Source organism: Camelus dromedarius, chromosome 26, assembly GCF_036321535.1.
Source record: "Camelus dromedarius isolate mCamDro1 chromosome 26, mCamDro1.pat, whole genome shotgun sequence".
In the NCBI taxonomy this organism is placed as follows: Eukaryota; Metazoa; Chordata; class Mammalia; order Artiodactyla; family Camelidae; genus Camelus; species Camelus dromedarius.
In genome coordinates, this window is record NC_087461.1 from 3,266,419 (window position 1) to 3,291,607 (window position 25,189).

Consider the following 25,189-nt stretch of genomic DNA (forward strand, 5'->3'; position numbering starts at 1 on the left):
GGAACCTGTCTCAGGAAATGCTGCCGTCCTCTGCTCGGGAATATTTTAGTGTACTGATCGATCTAGCACCTGCCAGTCACCTTCAGGGCACTGCGTCAGGCTCCGAGAAGTCAGTGAAATCCAATGAGCTCATTCACGTAGAAACACAGTGCTTACTTCCAAGACATCCATCACTACCTGATGGATGAATTCTGGGGCCATGGTATGTTTTGGCATCGTAGGGGCTACTTAAACATTTCCCTAGCAGGAGGGTGTAGCTCAAGTGGTAGAGTGCATGCTTAGCACGCACGAGGTCCTGGGTTCAGCCCCCAGGACCTCCATTTAAAACAAAACAGAACAAAACAAAACAAAGCATTGCCCTAGAAGTACTACACCACCTGGTAAGAGAATTCACTTTACTCCTTTAGTCTTTAAAAAAAAAAAATCCTATTGATTGATTTATCCACCTCTACCCTACTTCTCTTGGTCCTTTTGGACCTGAACTCCACCCCACCCTACTTGACTTCATGTCTGGATCTCATTTTTGTGGACTAATTTACCCAGCTTATTTCTTGGTGGTACATTTCTCTTCAGTGATTCTTTCTGTGCATTTTTTTTGTATTGAAAATAGACATTTTATTTTGTTTATACAAGGCACAATTTCAAAACACAAATCCTATCATACGTAGATATAAAAGCCAAGGATATAAATATAAATGCATAGACACAGAAAGTGTCACCAAGTTCAGGTTTCTTCTTTCTGTATCCTTCAGTCAGGAGGATTCACTTGGGCACAGAACCTGTCTGCTCCCTTCAGTGCGTGTGGAGCACCCAGCTGGAGAGAGAGTTTTTAGGAGCTGAAATACTGGTGTCATCCTTGTAAACATCTCCAAGCCAGGAGGAGTGTCATAATTCACTTAGAGCCTCAGGTCTGTTTCTTTTCTTTGTGAACTGCAGGTCAGGATGAGGGGAGGGAGGGAGAGTCCAGCAGATAATCCGTCATGAGTAAATGTCCTAATGCAATAGAAGCCCTGATGGAAGCCCTGAGGCCGCCTTCACTCTCTCCCGGGAGAACGCCGACGGCTGGGACCTGGGGAACCGAGCCCCACGCCCGGGGCTGGACAGGATCAGGCAGGACAGACGTCATTCCTAAGCCCAGAGACGTAGTCGTGGGGGTGGTGCCTGGGCTGGGCTGGGCTGTCGCTAAGTGATGCCAGGACACCCTGGCAGGCTCTTCCCCGGGGCCAGCTTCCCGAGTCTGCTCTCGGTCCTCTTCGGCTGGAGCAGAACCGGGCCTTCACTGTGGCCTCTGCTGGCCTCGGTGTCCCCTGGAACCTCCTCGGCTGTGTGGTCAGTGTTCTGTGCCCTCCCCTCTTGTGTTGGTTCCCCCGGCCATTGGCACGACCTCTGTGCTTTCCATTTCAACACCCGGTATCTGATTAATTTGCCTGCAAAGCAAATAATTCACAGGATTTGAAAAGAGGAGAGACTGTGTCCGAAGACAGTTCCTTTTGGACACTCAGGTTGAGAACGCTGAGATGGCCTACCTCACAGGCAGTATTTAAATCTTATTTTGTCATTTTAACCCCCTCGGTCCCCAGGATTTACTGATGCTGGTGGAACAACTTGCCAGTCCTCTGTAAAGAACTGTGGTTCAGATGGCGGGAGGCACCAGGAACCCGGCTAAGCCAGGCCTGACTGTTCACCAAAAACACTTTTCTAAAAGCCAGTTTGTTGAATGACACATCCAGCTAATAACCCATTCGCAAATTACCAGTTTACGGCAAGAATCAACTCACCAAATGATCAGGTAGTCACACTTACCAGGTTTACCAATTTTTTTTTTAGGAGTTGACAATTTCTTTCCAGCCATTGCTGGAAAAATTGATTAAAAAAGTCTTTTATTCACGTGTAATTGATTTACATCAGTTCTTATTAAAGATATATTTATGAATATTTCCATAATATAGTCAGTGAATATTGTTTTCCTCTTATGAGCATATTTATTGGCCATATATATCAAATTTACAAATTCTTTTTAAGAATATATTTTCGATGTATTACTCCTAAAAGATGGTGTGTGCTTTTTTTTAGTATACTCAGGAAACTATAATGACTGTATGCATTAAGACTGTAGCTCCAAATACAACGTTTTATGTGGAAATTACTTATAATGGTATTCTGAAAATCCTTTTAAAAGTTATATTCTATTTGCCAGCATTTAGCATTTTGAGGGGGATTGTTTTGACACTTTTTTGAGTGAACTATCAACCTTACTTTGTTGATTTCTGAACTGTGAGGTTTTTGGCATTTCTTCCTGGTTGGGATGGCACGAACAGCTTTTTGAAGATTTGTGTGAATTTTTCGATGACTGTCATTTTGGCTTTACAGTAGCATTTCACGGGATGTTCATCTTGTCACATTAGGCTCGAAGGATCGTATAATCTTTATGTTGAGATAATTTGATCTTCCTTTGAGAGGGCAGCTCGGGTCATTAGGATGCAGCCCTGTTCTCCTGGAGGGGAGGGGAGGAGGCATCTTGTCCAGGGCGACTCTGTGCCACTTACCTGGACCTTCTGTAACACACCAGGAGCAACCCCACACACACAGCGCCCAGCACGGCCACGAGTACGGAGACGGCTGCTGTGAAAAGAGCAGAACGGAGCTGGCGTCACTCACAGAGTCCTGGCCGTGGGTTCATTTCTGAGACTCAGGGTGTTGCAGGGTTGACCCTCCTGCCCAGAGATCCGCACGCCCTCCAGCCCGCACTGTTACCAGTGGTGCCCCAGGTCGCATGGCTCGGTCCCGTCTGCATCTGGGCAGAAAGGACATTCCTCTCCTGCCAAGGCCACCCCCTCAGACGGTCCCCATTCACGTTATCCCCATCCTTGTCTTCCCCAATGGAGCGACTGGGTGACGGGGCAGGGACAGGGTGAGTCTGGAGGGGAGAGTAAGGGCCTCAGGGATCAGAAGCTGGGGGTAGGCGCGACGGGGCGGAGGCCTGCACCACAGCGGGAGGAGCATCTGCGTCTAAGTCCAAAGTCAGGGGACAGGGCAGGGGTCCTCCTCACTGGTCCCCCTTTTCTCCCCCTTCACAGAATCCTGATTTAGAAACAGCGGGCAGTGCTGTTTTCCTTCCAATGTCATCTTTACTATTTTTTTATTTGCAACTTATGGCGGAGGAAGAGTGATGAGGAGAGGACGTATTATAAGAAAGGTGTCACAGCTTAGAAGAGAAAGCACATGTTTTGACTGAGCTGAAAGGACCTGCAGGGGTGGTGAGAGGAAGGGGCTTGAGGGGGGCAGGCCCCAGCCACCAGGCCTTTGAGATTGTTAGGCAGGGAGGGGTCTCCAGGTGGGTGCGAGAGGGAGGAGCCCCAGGGCAGGGAGAGCATCTCTATTTCATTTATGTTTTAGATTTTTTTATCTTTTATTGACACGCAGTTGGTTTACAGTGTTAGTTTCCTTTTTTCTTAATTTTTAGTTTTTTTTTTTAAATTGAAATACAGTCAGTTACAATGTGGCAGTTTCTGGTGTACAAGCACAGGGTCCAGTCATGCATATACAGACATTCATTTTGGTATTCTTTTCCATTAAAGGTTATTATAAGATATTGGAATATAGTTCTCTGTGTTATACAGAAGAAACTTGTTTTTTAAATTTATTTTTATGTATAGTGGCTAACGTTTGCAAATCTCAAACTCCCAGATTTATCCCTTTTCCCAGTAACCATAAGATTGTTTACTATGCCATGTCTTAGCTATTGTATATAGTGCTGCTGTGAACACTGGGGTGCATGTGTCTTTTTGAATTAGAGTTCCCTCTGGATATATGCCCAGGAGCGGGATGGCTGGATCATATGGTGAGTCTATGTTTAGTCTTTTGAGGACTCTCCATACTGTTTTCCATAATGATTGCACCAAGCTACATTCCCACCAGCAGTGTAGGAGGGTCCCCTTTTCTCCTCACCCTCTCAATGTTATTGTCAGGTGTATAGCAAAGCTATTCTGTTATACATATACATACATACACATATTTTTTTTCAGATTCTTTCCCATTACAGGTTATTATAAGAAATTGAATACAGTTCCCTGTGCTACACGTGAGGTCCTTGTTTATTTATTTTATATATAGTAACGTGTATCTGTTAACTCCAAAGACCATAACAATTTTTAAAACACTTGCATCAATCATAAGCTCCAAGCAGATTTGGCCAGTTTGCCTTAATATTGTGAAATCCCCCTGCAAAAATCACCTACACGCTCCACGTGCCAGGTGACAGCCCTGAACATCCGGGGACCCAGGAGTCTCACTGTGGACCAGGAGGTGCATTCGTCTCCCGGACCCGTACAGCCAGCACATCACCCTGTGCACAAGGATGCATCTTCCACGACTTGGCCTTCAAACACAACTCCACTGCAGAACAGCTAAATGTAAGGATGAGGGGAAACCCCTGGGTTCTCTGCAGGGGAAGAGGGGAAATGGGTATAGTTTTTCTCAAGCGCAATTGGCGGCGTGTTACAAAAGCATCAGGGAAGACCACTGCCTCTGAGTCTAGTTCCACCTTAGGAATTCGTCCTAAGGAAATGGGAAAACATACACACCAGAGTATTCACTGAAGTATTACTTAAAATAATTTTTAAAATGTTAATCTAAGTCTCTTATCCATAGAAACTTAGTTAAATAAAGTGTGGCACGCCCATACAGTGGCATATTCAGCTTTTAAAACTATGAAGTGAATCTATGTTTGTTAACATGCAAAGATGTTTACAGTAGCTTAAGTGAAAAAGCTGGCTGAGAAACACGAATCAAAAATAATTTCCAGTGAGCCGTGTGTGTGTCCCTAGGCACAGAAAAGTGGTGACAAATATGCACCAAAGTATTAAGGAATCATTTGGTACTGGAGATAAACTCATTTTCTTTTTTAAAAAGTTTGGTCCACCCCACCCCCCCAGCCGCCTGGTATTTTTGCAATGACCTTGTAATCAGAAGAGACACTAAAGTTACAAAAACAAAACCACCTGCACCTAAGTAAATAAAAATGAGCATAGAAAAGTCATTCCGAAATAAGTAATGGGGGGCGGGGGAGGGTGTAGCTCAGTGGTGAAGCACGTGCTCAGCACGCATGAGGTCCTGGGTTCAATCCCCTGTACCTCCATTAAGAACAAACAAACCTAAGTACCACCTCCCCCCCAAAAAGTAACAGAAAACATGAGAAATCAGGGAAAGAGGTTTTGAGGTTTAAGACTTAACATTAATCATTATTATAAAAGCCGCATTTTAAGGCAGAGATGTTGCACCCCGTGGTAACCTGTCTCTTCACAGTGACTAGGCTGCGTGGCGTGCATTTACCATCCACGCGGGGATTTACTGGAAGAGGCAAGCTGATGTAGTTCCACTTTCACAAGGCTGCTTCCTGTTTCTCCTTAGTGAGAATAAACTCAAGCAGGAGGGCTCCTGAGCCCGTGGTTCCGCAAAGCGATTTGAATTCAGCCACTTGAGCTCAGACTGCTGGCCTCTTCCTCAGTCATGTCCAGGCTAATTCAGTAAAGAACCTGAAACCAGAATCACCAAAACAATGGATTCATATATCAACTGCCGAGCTCTCCACCCTTTTGTGCTTTCCAGGGGGTGCATGGATTGAAGAAAAAGGAAGAGAGAGGATATGGTGAGACAGGAGGAAGGAGGGAGGAGAATCAGCCTCTGGAAGAGGGAGGAGAAGAGGTGGGTTATTGAACACAAAGCCAGAAAGGTCAGGAGCTCCCTCCTGCCTTGACTTCCACCTACAGTGATGCAGGGTCTACGATGGAGAAGGTGGCAGAGACAGCCAGTGGCCACTGTTCAACGTGGGCGATGCGAGGGCCCTCTGTAACAGTGAAGTATCACCTCACACCGGTCAGAATGGCCATCATCAAAAAGTGTACAAATAACAAAAGCTGGAAAGCGTGGGGAGAAAAGGGAACCTTCCTACGCTGTTGGTGGGAATGTAGATTGGTGTGGCTACCATGGAAAACAGCATGGCAGTTCCTCAAAACACAAAAAATGGAACTACCATGGGATCCAGCAATTCCATTCCTGGGCATATATCCAGAAAAGATGAAAATACTAATTTGAAAAGATACATGCACCCCAATGTTCATAGCAGCATTATTTACAATAGCCAAGACATGGAAGCAACCTAAGTGTCCACGGACAGATGACTAGATAAAGAAGATGTGGTATATGTATCTGTATACACACAATGGAATATTACTCAGCCATTAAAAAGAATAAATAACCACTTGTAGCAACATGGATGGACCTAGAGAATATTACATTTAGCAAAACAAATCAGACAGAAAAAGACACTGTATGATATTACTTATATGAGGAATCTAAAAAATAATGCAAGTGAATGTACATGAAAAACAGATACAGAAAAGAAATTTGTGGTTACCAAAGGAGAGAGGGAGGACAAATTAAGAGTAGGGATTGACAGATAGAAACGACTATACATAAAATAGAGAAGCCTCAGGGATATCCTGTATAGCCCAGGGAATTATAACCGCTATTTTGTAATAGTGTGTAATGGAGTGAAATCTGCAAGAGTACTGAATCACTGTGCTGTGCACCTGAAGCTAACACCATACTGTAAATCAGCTGTACTTGGTGACGTTACAGGGGACCGTCTCTCCTCAGCGGTACCTGCCAGCTGGGTCAGTCAGGGAGCCGTGGCTGTGACGTGCCTGTGCCGGCATCCGCTGAAGACAGCTGAAGTCAGGGCGTCAGCTGCTTATTCCGGAGCAGTGGTTTCTTTTCTGTTGCTCTACTGAGCACACAGTAAGTGCTGGGTTCAGAGCAGGCACTCAATAGACACTTAATTGGTGGAATTAAACCATTAACATTCCATAAGCTGAAACACATGTACAGTGTTGTTTGCTTTTTGATGAGAAATCTGCACGGGTTGCAGGGTGGGGCCGTGTGTGGCGCAGGGCAGGAGCTCTGTTTATACTGCCTGACCGGGTGAGCGAGCCAGCAGAGAGCCGGCTCCTGGGAGAGGCTGAGCAGGTGGACTGCAGCCAGGGCATCTCAGATGTGAGAAAACAAGAGAGATGATACGGTCTGAAGGGCAGACTCTGCACTCCTGGTGCCCCGAATGAACGTGGCAGCGTAAACACCGTCGTGGGTGACATTCTGACCTTTTATTTCACAACCAGGAGTCTTCTAGAATAGCCTCGGCGAGGATCAGAGACAGGAACGGGAATAACTGAGTGTAGTGGGTGATGGAAAGGACTGCCGAGTGAGCCCACCTGCAGCTAAGACAGTGGAACGTGGACGTCTCCCCACACGTGTACCGAAGTGTTAAAGCCCTCACACTGAGATGAGTACCTGCTCGCTCATTTAATAATTATGGGAGCATCTCCTGTTTACCATCTTGTACTAAAAAAGCCGCTTAAGGGCATGATAATCCTTCACACAGCTTTTTTTTTTAAATCATATCAGTAATATCAACGGGCTGATAAAAACATCAAGTTAATATCTGCTGAGTGACTGCTTAAGGTAAGGCATTTTATGTATCTTCTCACGAACACGGTCTGCTGATGGCTTATTCACGCAGGTACAGCAACCCCCCCCCCCGACGCCCCAGGAACCACTTGTACCCGACACTCTGGGGGTTCATGGCTGGGGTTGTGTATGACATGCTCTGAAGAAACTACCCATCGTTAAGTGTTTCTGGAAGACGAGCACGATTTTAATTTTAGCTTCCATCCTCTCAGCCGATGAAACGTAATACCTACTGAGAGAGCTTTCGTTTTCATGTCTCCTGGCAGTGACTTGGCCTGTCTTAGAGTCAGTCGTTAACATGTTGGTATTAAACAGTCTGAAAGAAGGAAATCTTACTCATACAACATAAAAGATTTAAAGGTTTTTTTTTTTTTTAATCTCTATTTTCACAGTTCCTTGCACAGAGCTGTTTGTCTGTTGGAGGTGTTCAGTTAATGTTTGTTATGTGACATTTCAGAATTGGGGAGAGAGTTTCTGATGTTTGAATCTAGTGAAAGTCATGAACTGGAAAAAAATACAGGTTAGAGCCTTTAATAAAATGGTTATTTGAAAATCCATGAAGGGGTGGGAAGGGACAGACTGGGAGTTTCGAGATTTGTAGATACTGACAGGTATATATAGAATAGATAAACAAGTTTATACTGTAGAGCACAGGGAAATATATACAAGATCTTGTAGTAGCTCATGGTGAAAAAGAGTATGAGAATGAATGTGTGTGTGTTCATGTATGACCGAAGGGTTGTGCTGCACACCAGAAATTGACACAACATTGTACACTGACCGTAACTCAAATTAAAAAAAAAGATCCACAAAGGAAAAAAAAGGCCCCCAAATTTTGTGTGTAGGATTTTTTTCCTACAGATATCCTTGCACATATGCAAAATGTTACATGGTTTTCCCAATTAATCATTGTAAAATAGCTCAAGAATGTAAGCCATCAGGGGGAGGGTATAGCTTAAGTGGTAGAGCACATGCTTAGCATGCTTGAGGTCCTGGGTTCAATCCCCAGTACCTCCTCTAAAATAAATAAATAGACCTAATTACTTCCTCTCCTCCACCCAAAATAAAGTAAAAAATAAATAAATAAATAAATAAAAAGAATGTAAGCCATCACATGTCCCAGTAGGGGGTTGGCTAAATAAATTATGGCAAATCCAAACAATAGAATATTTTGTACCTGTTAAGATTAATTGGTATGTGACACAAGAAGAAAACTTAGGTTGGCTGCTTTATTTACTGGCCATCTCTTAAATGATAAACATTTTTTTGTTTCAGTGTCCTTGGCATTAAGTGCCAGCTTTTCCATGAAAATACTCTCCAGAGAGCCTTTTAAAGATATCTTGGTGTTGCAAGTACGTTTTGATCATTTTTCAAAGCCACTCCCATCAACTGACTGCAGAAATAACCAGAGCCACTTGGTTCTTTCCCAGATGACACTTGGTGCAGACAGAATAGAACACAAAAGCTTGAATCATTCTCTCGCAGGAAAGCTTGTGAACAGAAAATAGAAATCATTTTCCCCATGTGAAATAATAGTGTTTTTCGGGCTTATGGAAAACATGTCAGACAAAAAGCTTTAGATTCTTTCTTCCTACATGCATCTCTCCCTGCTTTCCCGTCTTTCTTTTCGCTCTCCTTTTCCCTCCCCTCTCGTCCCCTCCCCTTTTTCTTTAATTCTTGCAAACACTTTTCCATCTTCCTCCTTACATTTACTTGCTTGCTCTCCTGGCCGTGATGCTGGGTGCATCTTCTGTAAAAAGCAGCCCCTAACGCTGAGGAGTGTGAGCACGTTGCTGTTGAGGGCATGGTGCTAACTCCCTGTGAAGGGTGCACGCAGCTCGTGGAAGAACTGCATCATTTAGTGAGAGCAGCAGTCCCTTGGGGTTTTCTTTTGGGGGGGGGGGTTGGAAATTAGGTTTATTTGTTTTGATTTTATTTGATTTTTAATGGAGGGACTGGGGATGGAACCCAGGACCTCGCGCGTGCCGAGCACGTGCTCTACCACTGAGCTACTCCCTCCCCCCACCTTGTGGTCTTCTGACGGGTCCTGCAGGGTAGCCCTGCTTAGCAGAACTGAATAGCTGGACGTGAGAATCGACTGACGTTAATAGAACTAGGCATGCTGGGATTGCAGAATCAGGGGGCTTGTGTAATGTACCATCTAAGCAGAGACACTTTTGAGAGTGAACAGGGAAGCTGCTGGTGACCATGTTGGGACAGCAGGCGTAAACCAGGACTGTCCAGCACCCTGGCACGAGGTCCCCTGACCATAAGCACCACCAGGACAAAGGCAGATCACTTACCAGTCACAGCTCTGGCCCTGTATTGACCTGCACCTGCAGAGAGGAGATTGCAGCTTAGTTACTGCCGCGATCCTAAAGGTACTAGTTTCTCACTAAGCAGGAGAAATCCCGTGCAGCGTGGCTCTCATCTTAAAAGACTCGAGAGATTCACGGCTTGCGAAACCAAACTCACTTTGGCACAGAACAGGGTGATTCGCTTAGATGCTGGGCCATGCTTAAGAATCAGATACGCTCTTACAGAAGACGTGATTACCGAGTGCTCCCCCGCCTCCACGCATCGTGACCCCAGATCATGGAAAGCTTCCTCCGTCCTCCCATATCAAGAGGAGGCAGCTGTTACTCAGGTTTTAGGCAAAGGTTCTGCCGTGCAGGCGGGTTAAGACGCTGAGCCTTGTCCCGTCTCCGAGACAGGCTTTTTCTTCCAGCAAAGCGGAGCCGGGGCGGAGCACAGAGAGCAGAGGCCAGAGCAAGGAGGCTGTGGCAGAGAGCAGGGGGCAGAGGGCTGCTCGCTCCGTCGACCTGACTCTGGGTTGGAGGGTGCGACGCTCTGCTCGCCCCAGACCTGCATCCGCGTCTCGGAAGCGGCACGGGAGGCTGACCGCTCCTCAAGCGGGCAAAGCCAGCACTAACCGGGCGGGTCCTGCGAGACGGAGGGGGTGTGTTCCAGGGCCTTGGCTGTTGTCTGAGGTGGGACTTGGGAGGGCTCAGGTCTGACTACCCCTGTGGTTCCTGCAGTAGGACGTTTGGGTGGCGTCAGCCTGGAGCCTGGTTCAGTAGCAGGCCCGCTGGCCCCTGGGGCATCTGACTTGGAAGGAAAAGTTGGCTCTGCAGGGAAGTGCAAGACATGGACAAGGAGAATGTTTAGGACAGTGTCTTTTTCTCGGCTCTGGGACAGAGTGGCCTTCACGCTTGCTCTAGTGGGCCCACCCTGGCCAGCCCGCCCCGGCCAGCCCTCCCCTGGGGGGGAGCTGCTTCGCGGATCTCCGGGAAAATCCCGTAAGTGGGTAACATCTTCATCCACCTGGAACGGCCGCGGGGCTTGGGGGAACGCTGGGGGGTTTAGTTAGTTATCATGGGCCCATAAGCTAACGATCCCAAAGGTCTGAGTAGAAGCAGGCCCTAGAGAAGTGCTTACCAGTGAGGCTCGTAGGAGACCAAGAGACCCATCTCAAACAGACGAGTGGAACTGTGCTTGCAGACTCTACGCCATGGGACGCCAACTTTAGTTTGCTTTCTATGTGTTTGCACAAAACTTTTGAAATGAGGGGATCCTGAGATTCGGCCAGTCTGACCTCTGGAGAGCGGATCTGGGTGACCAGCTCATCTCGGGAGGGTGGTCCGCGTGCCTTGTGTTCAGGTCCTTTCCTTCCCTGACCCCAGCTGGCCAGCGGCTGCCCCAAACCGTCAGTTATGGCGGCACAGCTGTGCTGCTCTCCTTCCATGGAAACGGGGTCTTCCCCTATGACCACACGGCTCTTGGGAGCCCAGCCGTGCAGCCAAGGGTGAGCTCGCGTGGCCGTGATCCCCGCGTCCTGGGCTGTCCCACCACGTGTTTGGGGCCGCTTTCCCACGCTCTCCCAGCCACTGTGCTGGAGGGGCCCTCATGCCCTTTGACCCTTGGTCAGCACCTCGTGTGCCCCCCGCAGCGTGTGTCCATCCAGTGCCCATGGCCGCGGCACCTGCCTCAGAGGTCATGCACCTCTGAGATTTCCCCAGGCATCTTTGTTGGACCAAGTGTTTGGGGCATGAAGCCAAGGCTGGGGAAGGCCTCCTGAACTGGGCGTGACTCGTATCAAAGGGTTCTGGAATCACCCCGATCTTACACTTGGCCGGTACCCCAACCCCTTCCTCCTGTCTGTCATCAGCTAAGTGGGAGGAAAGCTTTCTCTGGCCTCTCCATCCATCTTCCAGCCGTGCTCCTCACCTCGGCTGTGCACCAGTCCCTGGGGGCACTTCTAGGCCCCTACTTCCCAGATACTCCCCAGACCACCCAGAGCTCCATGGAGGCCTCAGCGTGTGTCCATGGTTAAGGACCCGCGCGCTAGCCGTTCTGTCAACCAGAGCAAGATGCCTGTGCCCAGAAGGGAGGGAGACGGGGGCCAGGGAGAGCCTCACACTGCGCAGTGGGCCACAGGGTCCAGTCAGGGTATCGGAGGATACAGGACACGTTGTCCCAGGATATTTAGCATCCAAGATCTCGGGTTTTCTTAACATGGGGACAGTGCTGAGGAAATTGGGGTAGAGTTTACCTAAGACTTGGTGGGGATGCAAGAATGTGGCAGCTCCATGCCAGCGCCTCCTAAAGCATCCAGGGTGGGGGTTCTCGGGAGACGGCTCCGCACCAGTCCCTCCCGTTTCTGTGCATCGCGCCAGCAGAGGCGCTGATGGCCCTTTCCCGGCACTGTCTTTCCAAGGATGCTTAGGTGGCCTTGGAAGGTGGAGACAGCCCCTCCCTCTGGAACACAGAGCCACATGTTCTGTCCTCCTCTCCAGCGACCTATGTCCGGGCGTCTGTTTAGGCCTGTTTAAGGGACGTGGGGGCGAGGGAATTGATGACGTGTGTCGGTGGCCCTGCTGTGCTGGGTGAGAGAGTATCTGACCCAGGACGGTCACAATTCCTGCCAGCGCCCATGGGACCCGGGAAGGCTGATGTGCAAGGCTGGCAGAACCCCAGACCCCCTCCGGTCCCAGGGCCGTGTGTCTACGACAGTGTGATCTGACCTACCAGGAGTGGATTTTAGGCCATCATCAATTATGCACACGTGGAACCTGGCAATCAAGCAACTTTGGTTTAAACGGGAAAGTGAAGACGAGTATCAATTCTTAGGCTTGACGTGAACCCAAGGTGTGTGCTGTTCTATAAGTCTGCAGTGGGACTCCGGCAGTGGTCCACGAATCTGAGGGCTCTGTGGGGTCCTGATGGTAGCAGGGAATCGGAGTCCGGAAGAAGTTTCCGACATTCCTACCTTTTCCAGAAGAGATGTGGCTCTCTGGCCCTGGGGTCACCCCTGCTGGCGTTGTCATGGGGGGTGGCCTTTGGTGAGTCAGGGAGGGGTCTCCTAGAGAGAGGATAAGGACATGGCATTTACCATCCTGAGGGTGGAACCCAGGGTGGCTCAGAACTGGATGTAAATTAAAAAGTAAATACATAAATTTAAAACGGACACATCTGGCTAGGTCAGAAGCATAAGAAATAGGTAACGATCTGGGTCTGCAGCTCCCATGCAAATGCAAACCGACTGCAATCTATTTTTTCCCCTAGCCTTTCAAAAAGATTGCACAAGTTAAGTGTCTGATGCCTTTTTATTTTTGGCTGGAATGATAACAGTGATAAAAATAAATGATCACTCAACAGATTTTTTTTGTCACAAGAGTTTGGGAAAAATAACAGAGAATTGTTAGTGGTGAAAGGTGGGGGCTCTTGGGGATGAAACCGGAAGGTTCCTCCAGCCTCCGGGTTCTAAAAGTCTCTGATTCCAGGCCCCGCCCACTTCTCTCCTCTCCCCTCCCCCAGCCCGCCCAGTTCTGTTCAGAGCCTGCAACTCTTCTCCGTCTCAATTCATTTACTCAAGGGAATTGGAACTGTGAATACTCCGTCACTCTCCCTATGGCAGAAAGCCCTTCTTTTTGCTCCTGGATTACAGATCCCAGTGGGTCCCCTGGCTGGAGAGTTAGACACCTGTGTTCTCACCGCAGGGTTACGGCTCTTCCCCGTCCTCACCCAGCTCATCCCCTTAGTGCAGGAGATGCCCTGGGGTGGGGAGCAGGCACCTCGGCTGCCAGCAGGAGGCTTCCTTCTTGCCTGGCTGCAGGCTGGTCGTGCAGGGGAAGGGGAGGGGCCCAGGGTGATCTAAACGCTAAAGATTCAATGAGAGTCTGGCTTTTCACGGAGCTCCACGGCGGTGAGTTTGCTGTTGAATAACCCCTTCTGTCTGCTTCCCCCAGAGAGGAGTTGAGAATTTTCACAAATGTTACTTGAGAAAACATCACGGCTGGACATGCACCACGTATACAGTAAGTGTTTGTTAAATCATAATTCTCTTGTTAGACCCTGGGTTAACCTTTTCTTTTCTAGAATAAGGGGCTTCGTATTCCTGAAAATAGCTCTCTCAGCTCCCACTCCAAGATTGCTCCCCTTCTTGCGTGGTTATCCGGTTGCGGATGGTTAAGAACCAAAACTGGAGACCTTCCCTCACCCTTGGTCTAGAGCACTGGCTGGGCCCCAGACGTGGTGACTGGGCTAAGTGATTCTGTGCTCCGTGTGTCTCCTCCATTGCCTGGGTGGGTACCCACAAGGAGGGGTGGCAGGCTGCCTCCCAGGGAGGAATTGGGAAAGCTCTCTGGGAAGCACGCAGACCATGAGCACACGCCTTTGTCTGTAGCTGAATTCTTGCTGCCATGATCTTAAAGCATGGATGGTAGTAACAGTTAATATTTACCAGATTTCGCTAAATCCTCCTACAACCCAGAATGTTGACATCGGTCCATTTTCTAGATCGGGAACCAAGAGTTCCAAGACATTAAAGCCCTCGCCCTCGGTCTCACTGACGGTTAAGTGGCAGAGCCAGGATCTGAACTCAGAATTGTGACCCCCCCCACCTCCCCGCCAGCTGCCCACCACCCAGGCCCAGGTATTATCGCCTCCTGGAGGTGTGTTTTGGAGGCCCATTGGTTTATTTGGCCTCAGACCTCAACCCAGACCTCTAGCTCACTCAGCTGCCCACACTGCAGGGCTGCTCTCTGCGAGGCCTTGGCAAAGGGGGTGGAGGAACAGGGTAGGGACGGCTACTTACTGATGCACTTGAGATTGGGAGTGGTCCAGTGGGCGATGTTCATGGTCTTGTTAAACACGCACTCAGTCAGGCTGGACGTCCCGGCTTTGCGCTTGAAGCCCGAGTTACAAACATACCGCTCCCTGGAGTTCAGGTTGTAACTCTTGACCCGGATGTTGGCGTGTTCAACAGATGTGGGAGTAGGGCACGTGATTCCTGCGAGTTAGCGGGGAGAGGCAAGCAGGTCTTAGCTCGCTCTGAGGGGATACTTCGGTGGTAGTCAGTGAGTGGGTAGCCAGAGTCTGGCTTATCCTAGGGAGGGCCTGGGGATCGCCCCAGACTCCAAGCGTGTGGACGATGTTGAGTAAGGGTGCCCATCGTCTAGAAGCTGTCCAGGACCTTGCCTTAAGTGCCAGCCATTCGGCGTAGCTGGAGACCAGACCCCCTCTCCCTCACCACCACTCCCATCAGTCTCCAACCTCAGTATCTTTCAAAGATCTCTCTCTGTCTCTCTCTCTCTCTCCTCCCCACCTCTCTTCCCTGAACAGCAGCAATAACCTTCAGATTGCTACCCCTGCAAGTCTTTGCTCCATGTGCATGAGGCAGCCCGCATCATCTTTAGAAATGCGTATTTGATGACCTCACTTTTTCCTAAGCTGCTGGCTGCTCTTAGAATAACAACTGAAATCCTTAAGAAGCCTTCGAGGCTCTGCTGCCTCTGTTCCCCTCCGGCCACACGGCCTTTGGTCCCCTCCATGCCTCTCACCAAGCTGCCCTGCCCTCCCCCCACCCCACTCTTGGCTGGCCATCTCCTGCCCTCCTTCCCAGCTTAGTTCAATGTCACTTCCTCAGGAAAGCCTTCCCTCACCCCCACCGTCAGCCAGGTCCCATAGTTCTGTCTTTCCCTCTACTGTTGCTTTCACGATTGCATTTAAGACGCCGAGGTGAGGTACTGAATGTGTGTCTCACCCCCTGCACTGAGCTATAGTGGGTACCTGGCAGGTGCTCAAGAAATACTTGTTCAAGGAATGAACAGATGAACGGTCTTCCTAGGCTTAAGTCTGACCTCTCATGTAAGCGAGTTCATGTCTCCTTGTGTAACCGGCTCATCTGATGATCCTCACTTATTGGCTCTATTTTTGTGACAGCCGGAACTGGACTCAGCCTCCAACAAACACTTCAGCTAAAATCCTGGCAGGGGGCGCTCTAGCTCAGTTCTGTGTGAACGGCGAATTTCACAAATTAGTATCTGAGGAGTTTGGGCCTGAGAAGAAAAGGAGGGCCTGAGATGCTGGGCATTTCCGTTTGGAGGATGCCACGTTTGTTACTGGCTGTTTGTTGCTGTTAATTATTGCTGCCATTTCTGCACCCCTGGGGAAATTCCTTTCCCGTGTAAAAGCATGTAACATAAATGTTAAAGACAACTTGAATTTGGTGAGTTGAGGAGTACCATCCCCCTACGTGTTGTAACAACAACAAAATTTGCAAAAAAGAAAAATTAGCTTTTTTTCTTCCACTGAGCAAAAATTAAATTACTATTAGTTACTCTGTACCTAATGTAAAATGTCATGGATCCTAGGAAAAAATCTATTCATAAAGCCTTGATAATATTAAAATAATATCATCTTTGGCACCAATTTTGTAGATCGGGGTTCTATAAAGAACCCCCAAGGGGTCCTTAGTTCTTAAGAGGTGAGGACCCAGCCACAGCTCCTAAGACGGGGTCCTGTCCAAGGCCAGAAAGAATCTACTGTAGTTTAAATTAAAGAGCTAGATTTTTCTTTTTCACTTGAAACAGTTCTGTGATTTTTACACCTGTTTCCTCATCAATTCAGTACATTCTTAGGTTGTCTGGTGTGCGGAGGAAATGGGCAAGAGCAGGTTTCCGAGGCCAAGCCTGGCGTGGGGCAGCGGAACCGGCCGAGAGCGGGCCGGGCCGGAGGGAAGGTCCCGCGGAGGGAGATGCCTCAGCAGTGCTTCCCCTCGTCCTGGCGGGGAGGGACGCGCTGAGAGGGTGCTGCCCCCGCCTCACGGTTACTGAGTCTGTGTCTGTGCCCAGTGTCTCACCGGCCAAGTGCTTGGTTTCCAAGTCAGATGTAAAGCAGGGAACTCTGTGGACTGCCCACAGCCGCCTGGGGAGCTGGCTTTGGGGCTCCAGGTGGGGAAGCGTGAAGGAGTCTCCGCTGAGCTGCGGGGACAGCAAGAAAGCTGGGACTCGGGCAAGCGAAGTGAGGGAAGTAATCTTTCTGCCAAGGAGGGCAGTCTGAGGAGGGGCCCAACACAGGGGCCGTCGGCGTCACACCCTGGAGGAGGAAGGGCCCCTGATGGCCTCTGTGCCAGAGGGTGAGCCAACGAGGGCCCAGGGGCCAAATCCAGCCCGCCGTCCACTTTAGTCACAAGTTCTGTTGGCAAACGGCCTTATGCACTCACATATGCGTTGCCGGCAGCTGTTTTCACACTGCAACGGTGGGGCTGTTTTCACACTGCAACGGTGGGGCTGCGTTACTGCAGCAGGCACCCAGATTATTTACTCTCTGGCCCGTAACAGGAACAGCTTGCCCTGCGCTACGGAGCCTTCAAACAAACCATTGCCCGGTTGCTAAGACCAGTTGCCCAGTGAGTCAGCACAGAACTGGTGCCGCCCTCGAGGCAACTGATGTTGACAAAAGTAACACGGCCGGCGTGAAAAAGCAAGCACCTTTCCATGGGCGAAACTCAACGAAAGTCAGAAGACAAATGACAAAAAGGGGGGGAAAATGCATCTCCTATCCTGTAGGGCTAGCTTCTCTCGCAGTAGGAGCTCCTGAAAATCCATTCAGAGACTGCCAGTCCTATGGAGAAACAGGAAGAAGACATAAACAGGCAGTTCACAGAAAAGGAAGCGGCAAGCGGCTCCTACATATATAGAAAGATTCTCAGCCTCACTCACAGCGAAGGCAATGTAAAGTCGAAATGCACAGCCGCACTTTCGGCCCCCCAGTTGGAAGGGGGCCCGAAGTTGGTTCGTACACTGTTACTTCCACGTTGCTCGGGCAGCCCGTGGTGAGAGCACGTGTGCAGTTAAGTACCGTGCTTTTTGGCCCTGCAGTTCTGCTCCTGGGGGTCCGTCCCAGGGCTGTGTGCGTGCTCCCGCGGGATGCGGTCACAACACTTACTTGCACACCTTTGAGCCCAGCAATCCCAGTTCTAAGGCCTTGCCTTACAGGACGCACTGGCGTCTTTACAAAGCGAGTGTGTACAAAGTCCCCTGTTACAGCAGCCAGCATCTGGAAGTCACCTCGTGGGGCCCCAGTGGAGACTGAGTGAATCACAGTGTGCGCCACAGCACCACCGCACCACGGTGTGCCGCCCAGCTCTTCGCAGGCGGAGGACGACTTTGCTGCCCCGACGTGGAGAGATCTCCCAGAGAGCACCGTCAGGCTCCGAAGAACAGGAACAGAACCCTCTGAGTTACATGCTGCCCTCAGTGAAAGGAGCAGCCATACCTGTATCCAATTTTTTTTTGGTCTGTACGTAAAAATCTCTGAAAGGATACACGAGAAACTGTTAGAATATGCTGGAGGCGAGGCAGCTGAGAGATAAGATTGATGTCGTTTCACCTTTTTGAACTTTTCATGGTGCAAATGTTTTTACTTGTTAAAAATGCTTTTGAAGTTTTTTATAATGCTCTGTTCTTCAGCTGGTGTGTACACTGGTGTTTATTATTACATATATAAAATCAAAATACATAATAACCAGTGCCCCTCAGACACTGACAGATCAGGATACCTGCTGGTATTAATCAGGACCCGACGGGGTGACCACTGGCCACCAGTAAGGACTGGCAGACACCAGCCATGTGTATATGTTATATACTGTTTTAAATATGCAAAATGCTTCATAATTTAAAAATGGAGGAGGGGACTTTAAAGTACCCCACCACGGGCAGTCAGGAACCTTGGCTGACCACGGGGCAAGAGAGGGCTACACCACACCCAGGGTGGGTGTTTACTGCTTTTATTGTAATACGTAACGTTTCCTGCAAAATGAATGTGAGAAATGTTGGAGATCCTAGAATTAGGAGTTTTTTTCCTTTCTCTGGGCAACTGAGGGCAGCTTAGGGTCAAACTGAAGCTGAGAAGACTTGTTAAGGCCATGGGGGGAGGTTCTGGACATCCTTTGGGGACACAAGACACAAGTCACTCCCAGCAGACTGTGGATGTGACAAAATGCACATGGAGAGAAAAAGATACATTTTATCAGAAGAATGTTCCCAAAAGAAGGTAAGAGCCGGAGCTAGAACAATGAACGTTTTCTTACAAAAATCCCTCCCTCCTTCTCATTGGACGTTGAAGGATTTGAGCAAGACTCAGACCCTAAGAGTTTCTTTGGTGTGAAACTTGATGGCTAAAGCCCATGGCCTGGGGTTTGCCCGGCCCTCCACCTTCATTTCATTCCCGTGGCACCTCTCCATAGATAGATGCTCAGTGGATCTGCCGGTCAGCCCCCTGGCTGGTCCAGTGGCTGTTAGATGACACCTGATAGATTTTAAAAACTACAGCATAGCACCGTGCTGTCCATTATCACTCCCCCCCCGATGGTGACAATGTCCTCTTTTCACCTACGTGACTTCTGTGTGGATTCAAACACTGTCACTTCCCTTACAATGAGCTCATAAGTTAATCATTATTTTACCATACGCGTTTTCTATAAACTTGCTTTCCTGCTCATTTCTATGAACAAAGTTAACAGAAGAGAGAAAAAAATCTCGCTGTTTTAGACTGATTTCCTTGTATCTTCCTCTCTCGCTCCCACCTGGCCTTTGGGTTGTACCTCGTTCACCTGAATCCCTTCCCAATTTTATTCGCTGTGTAGTCCTCAAGTTCAGCTTTATCCACTGATTCGAATTTCAAATGATGTTCTGACTGTACAGACCTTTCCTTGGTCACCTTTTTTTTTTTTGCCCCCCAGTCTTCACTGTTTTTTTTTTCTCCCTCCCAGTCTTCACTGTTTTTTTTTTTTTTCTGTGTTGTTCTTGGATTTGAGATTTTTGTTAGCAAATTGTTCTATATTTTCTAAGTCTGGAAAGACTCTCTTCTTTTTAAGGATAGTCGTTCTCAGCTTTGCATGTCGGTGGCACAGTCTGAAATAAGACATTTGCTCCCTGTCACTCGAGGGGATTTAAAAAGTTGAGGCAATGGCAGCCGTGTTCACAAGAGTTATAAAGAATCATTGCCACAGCGCCAGGGCATCCGTGCCTGGGTGCGACTCATCTGTTCATCCTTCAGGGCTGGCAGCTACGTGGGTGGGACAGCTTATTGTGTATATAAGTGCCTAAGTTTATTGCATGTGCAATATTTCAAAGTTCTCACGGCTTCAATAAACACGCAGTCGTCTTTGTGGTGGCTTGACTTAATTCGTCTTAACCTGACCTTCACAGCCGGTCGTACCCCTCCCAGAAATCCCTCTGCCCACAATGTTGTTGTCAATGTGAATTTTACACACTGATAAGGAGAGTGTTCTCGGGACATGGGCTGGGCACTCAGTTGAGAACCTGTGTTTTAAAGGGAAAAGCACCCTGGGCCAGATGCTGAGTGAGTGAGCAGTGACTGCTCAGAGAGTCGGTAGCTTTTCCTCCCAAGCCCATCTCTGCTGTGAACTCCTAGGGCAAAGGTCTGAAGTCACTGTCATCTCCCCTTTTCTTCTTAATACCTTCAGGGAACCAGTCGTCCTTGATGAGTAAAACTTAACCCAGGTTTCTCGCTGTTGGAGGAAGGAGTTGCAACTATGGAAAAGGGGAGAGGGAGGCTAGCCCCTGTGGTTTTGGAAGAGAAATGGGATTGGAGGTGTCAGTGTGTAATCACAGTGTGTGTGTGTGTGTGCACACATGCGTGTACATGTACGTGTGTACGTGGGTCTGTGTGTCTATGTGAGTGTGTCCCTGTGCATGTCTGTGTGTGTGTGTGTGTGTGTGTGTGTGTGTGTGCGCACTAGCTCTGTCCTCTGAAAGTGCCTGGAAGCAACAACATATTAGCAGTGAACACACTCAGTACCCAGACCTTGGTCTCCCCTAAAAGAAACTTCAGCTCCTCAGAGAAGGGGCTGATTCCAGGGCTCCGACAGGCAAAGCCCAAGACGCGCCTAGACTACCTGGCTGTACCAGGAAGGAGGGTCGTGCTTAAAGAATAAGGGTGACATGTCAAGGATGGGGCGGCCAGGTTGAACCGGCTCTCGCTGGCCGAATCTGGGACAAGTTGAGTGTCAAAACAAAGATAATAACAGATTGTGAAACAAAATAAAACAAAACTCCCTAAGTCTGTACTCATGCAAATAAATAAAGGACTAATGACTAAGTCGGGGAGAGGAAAAAGCCCTCCTTACAGTGTAACGCGCTAACTAACGGGTATATGAAGGATGATGGAGTAAAGAAGCGAAACGATGGACGCGAAGCGAGTGGGTCCACGTTTGACGAGGAACAGGATATCGACACGGTGTGGTGGATCTGCACCACGTCAGGGCAGCCAAGCTGGACGCACACGCCCTCGACTCCCTTCCCCGCACGGTGCCCAGTTAGGCCGCCACGCGGGAAACGTTTTATGAGCCCCCTGGAGGGAAGGAAGGAGCGCCCCCGTTCCCATGCACTCGGGAGGCAGTGCTGTTGGAGCTGACGCGCGGTCACTTGTCTGCTGGCTCACTGGGGCGGCGAGCAGGTCCTCGGGCCCTGTGACCCTTTTCTGCAGCGTCTCCCGCCTTTGGGCCAGGCGTGTATCTAGCTCCGTGAGGAGGAGTACCAGCTTCTCCTGCCGGACACACCCCTCATGGAAGCCAGAGTCTCGAAGGTGATGATGAAGGACCGACATGGGTTCCCACTCAGCCTCACAGCTTCCGGGGGTTCCCGCCACTTTATGTCCATCTTCTCATCTGGACTGTGGCCCCGGGGCTCCGGCACCAGACACGAAAAGAACACCTCACTTAGAGGGGAACCGACCCCCACAGCTGCATAAGCCGGTTCTGCTCCTCTGAGAGTCTTAGGACCTCCATCCTGACTGGTACACATGGTCTCAAAGCATCTCCCCACAATGAGTTACCACTTGCAGTCGGGGAAACGGTAACTTTGCATTGGAGAAAGCTGGCAAACGCTCCCCTCACCACGCGTTCGGAAGCAACATCACGCACGCTGGGACAAACCGCTGTCCTGTGCCTCCTGATCCAGTTCACTGAGAGCACACAGGATCACATCTGGGGGCCCCGCCCCAAAGTCCACGCCTGGATCTAAGCACGAGGAAGCCCCAGGTGCACCTCACCTGAGGGGCAGTCTCAAAAACTGGTGGCCTGAATTCACGATCATGGAAGGTCAGGAAAGGCAGAGGGAATGAATGCTCCCGACTGTAGGCGGCTAAAGAGACGTGACAACTCAGCGTGCTCCTGGCTTAGATCTGGAATGACGAAGAAAACAGCTAAAAAGGACATTAAGGGACAATGGAAAGAAATCTGAGTATAGACTGAGTATTAGAGAGTAACATTATGTCAAGGTTAAGTTTCCTGATTTTGACAACCATGCCATGGTTATGTGAGAGTGCTGTATTTTAGGGAGCTATGGAAGAGAAGGTGTTCTTAGGAAATACATACCGAAATATTTAGACATCGAAAAGCAGGATGACGGCAACTGAGTTTTAAATTTAGGAGAAAATGCATGTGTATAATCAATGTGTGTATATTTATTTATTCTTAAGTGGTAATTTTTTTCCTCTAAAATTGTTTTTCTTTCTTGAGGGGGAGGTTAGTAGGTTTATTTATTTACTTATTTATTGAAATGGGGGTACTGGGGATTGAACCCAGGACCTCATGCATGCTAAGCATGTGCTCTATCACTGAGCTGTACCCCCCTGCCCCAGATACTTAGATAGAGGAGGAAGCAGTAAAGCAAACTGAGCAAAATGTAAACAGTTGGTGAATCTGGGCAAAGGCTATTCCAGAAGGTCTTGGTACCATCCTTGCAAATCCACGGTAAGTCCGAGGCTGTATCTGAAGAAGTAAGTTAAAACGTAAGGAAGTAACCAAAAAAAGGCACCTGATGCATGGCGCCTGGGGCCCTGTCTCTGAGGATTCTTTCTTCTTGAAGGAAACTCTGTGAGCCCTTGACAGCTCAGGCCACGATCACCTTTCGGTCAGGAAAAGGTTCTCCAATTATTTCCCAGATTGTGGTTTGAAGGTGACCTCTCCTCTTTTCCTGTCCTCTCTCTACACCTTTCAGAGCTCCTTCCTCGAGTCCCGGGTCCAGCAGTGGTGCTTCTGTCTTCCCTGCGTTTGGTCCTGCCCGCGCCTTTGGTGGGCTGCGCACGTCCATCGCGGCCACCCAGGGGCCCCTGCTCTGCCGCGTCAGCTCTGGAGCGTTGTCAGTGGTTCTCTGCCGTGAGCGCGCGTCAGAACCCCTGGCAGGGCCTGTTAAAACACACAGCACTGCGCCCTCTTCCCAAAGTTCCCGAGGCAGTAGGTCCTGGGCGGACCTTAGCTTCCGCATCTCTGACAAGTTCCAGGTGACAGTGATGCTACTGGTCCAGAAACGGTGCTCCGTGGTGTGACAGGCTCACAAGAGTCTCTGGGCGTCACAGCAGGTTATGTTGTAAATTACTTTGTGGCACCTGTTCAAGGTTTCTCATGAAGTTGTAAGTAACAGCTTGTTCATACGTTTCTCAGGTCACAGCACTGACTGCATCAGCGAGGGCTTCTTTTACAGGTTCCTCCTCATGTGCTCTTCTGAATTTCTGTTCTAATACTTTTTAATTGGATCTGATTCCCCACCTCCATCTCAAAAATACTCCGTGTGTATATGCACGCGCATGTGTGTGTGTTTACCTTGGCAGGACCACGCTACAATGTCTTGAGTTAAATCTTAAATTTTTGCTATCAGAGTCTTAAATCTGCATCTGTGGTGCTTTGCTGTCTGTTAACAGGGCTGGGAAAATACTTAGAGGTGGAGGGGTGGGGAGGAGGAGAGGAATGACCATAAAACTCAACTCTGGAAACATCTGACAGTGGACCAGAACGGACAGTCCCATAAAAGGCTAGACTCTGCTCTGTGATAAAATGTTCCTTCCTTCTGAGGGAGCCTGAATCGACCTTGGACCTTTGGACTCTTGGGTTACATCACTGGTGACCAGACAGTCTCCATCCAGCCACAGAACAATGACTCCAGGGAATATCAGAGGCTTGAGGTCCCCAAGGGGAGAAGGATAAACAAAGACTAGATTTAGTTGGTGGGAGTGCGTTTAACTGGGTTTTCCTCCCTAGCCCTTTCCTTCCATAAATTAAGCCGCGTCTGCTCTTTGGAGCTGACAGTGTTGTTGTCTTGGGCCTGGGGGAGCGTCCAGGATCACAGATTCAAGCAGCCAGCCTCTGGGGGCCTGAGGACCTCTGCCACGGGCTGTTCTGAAACCTCAGAAGGGAGAGGGAGCCTAACACCCCTAGCTCACCGCAAACCCCACACGGTGACTCACAAGACCGGCCATTTCCTTGGGACTGCAAAGACAGTCTGCTCAAAACTGTCTTTGTCTTTTGTGGCTGCCTTATTTCACTTGGCATAATGTTCCTGGCATAATCCATATTGTGGCATATTGCCAAACCCCCTTCCTCTGTAAGCCTGAAGAATACGGCGTTGTGTGTTCACGCCACATTCTGACCATCCGTTCGTCTCCTGATGGATACCTGGGTAAAGTTTTAGTTACTGTGACTGGTATAATGTGGGTGTTCAGATACCTCTTTGAGACCCTACTTTCCCTTCTTTTGGGTGTCTGTGCAGACATGGAATTGCTGGATCGTGCACTACATCTGTTGTTAACTTTTTGAGGAGCTGCCGTACTGTTTTCCACAGTGACTGTACTTACATTCCCATCAACAGTGGACGGTGGTGCCAGTTTTCTGCATCCTTGCCTATACTTACTTTTTTTGAAGCTGTTATCCTGATGGGTGTGAGGTATATCTCACCAAAGTTTCGATTTAATTTGCCTAGTGATGAGTGATTTTGAGAATCTTTTCATGTGCTCATTGGTCATTTTTATATTTTCTTTGGAGAAATGTATATTCAAGTCCTCTACTCATTTTTGAATCAGATTTTTTTTTTGGTTGTTGTTGAGTTTCAGGATTCTATAGATGGCTATTAATCTCATATCATATAAATCTCTTATATGATTTGTAAATATTTTATTCCATTCTGTAGGTTGAGTTTTACTCTGTTGATGCACAAAATTTTGAAATTTTCATAAAGTCCAATTTGTCTGTTTTTTCTTTTGTTACCTGTGCTTCTGGTGTCACATCCAAGAAATCACTGCCAAATCCAATGTCGTGAATTTTTTGTCCTATTTTTTTTCTAAGCGTTTCATTGTTTTAGGTCTTACTGAGTTAAGTTTTATATATGTGTTGGGTAAGATTACAAGTTCATTCTTTAGCATATGAACATCCAGTTTTCCCAGCACCATTTGTTGAAAAGACTGGCCTTCCCAACTGAATGGTCTTGGCACCCTTGTCAAAAATCACTTGTCCATATGTGCAATGGTTTATTTTGGGGCACCCTATTCTATTCCACTGGTTTACATGTCTGTCTTTATGCCAATG

At 48.6% G+C, this 25,189-nt stretch overlaps 1 protein-coding gene across 8 annotated transcripts in view; it reads right to left on the minus strand.

Annotated features, from left to right (window-relative positions):
- Window positions 1-573: 573 nt before the first annotated feature.
- Window positions 574-25,189, minus strand: part of IL15RA (interleukin 15 receptor subunit alpha) — a 36,948-nt gene continuing 12,332 nt past the window's right edge. The window contains exons 2-9 of one of the 8 annotated variants that reach the window (XR_010377914.1): window positions 14,621-14,815; window positions 12,794-12,886; window positions 10,458-10,652; window positions 9,828-9,860; window positions 5,332-5,534; window positions 4,239-4,441; window positions 2,547-2,622; window positions 1,367-1,427 (exon numbers count right to left, since the gene is read on the minus strand). Coding sequence is in view for 6 of the 8 variants with exons in the window: in XM_064479301.1 (XP_064335371.1) it covers window positions 1,331-1,427; window positions 2,547-2,622; window positions 9,828-9,860; window positions 10,458-10,652; window positions 12,794-12,886; window positions 14,621-14,815; window positions 15,666-15,672 (696 nt within the window). In the remaining 2 variants the exon portion in view is untranslated. The other 7 variants (XM_064479301.1, XR_010377913.1, XM_064479304.1 and 4 more) reach the window with 7 other exon arrangements.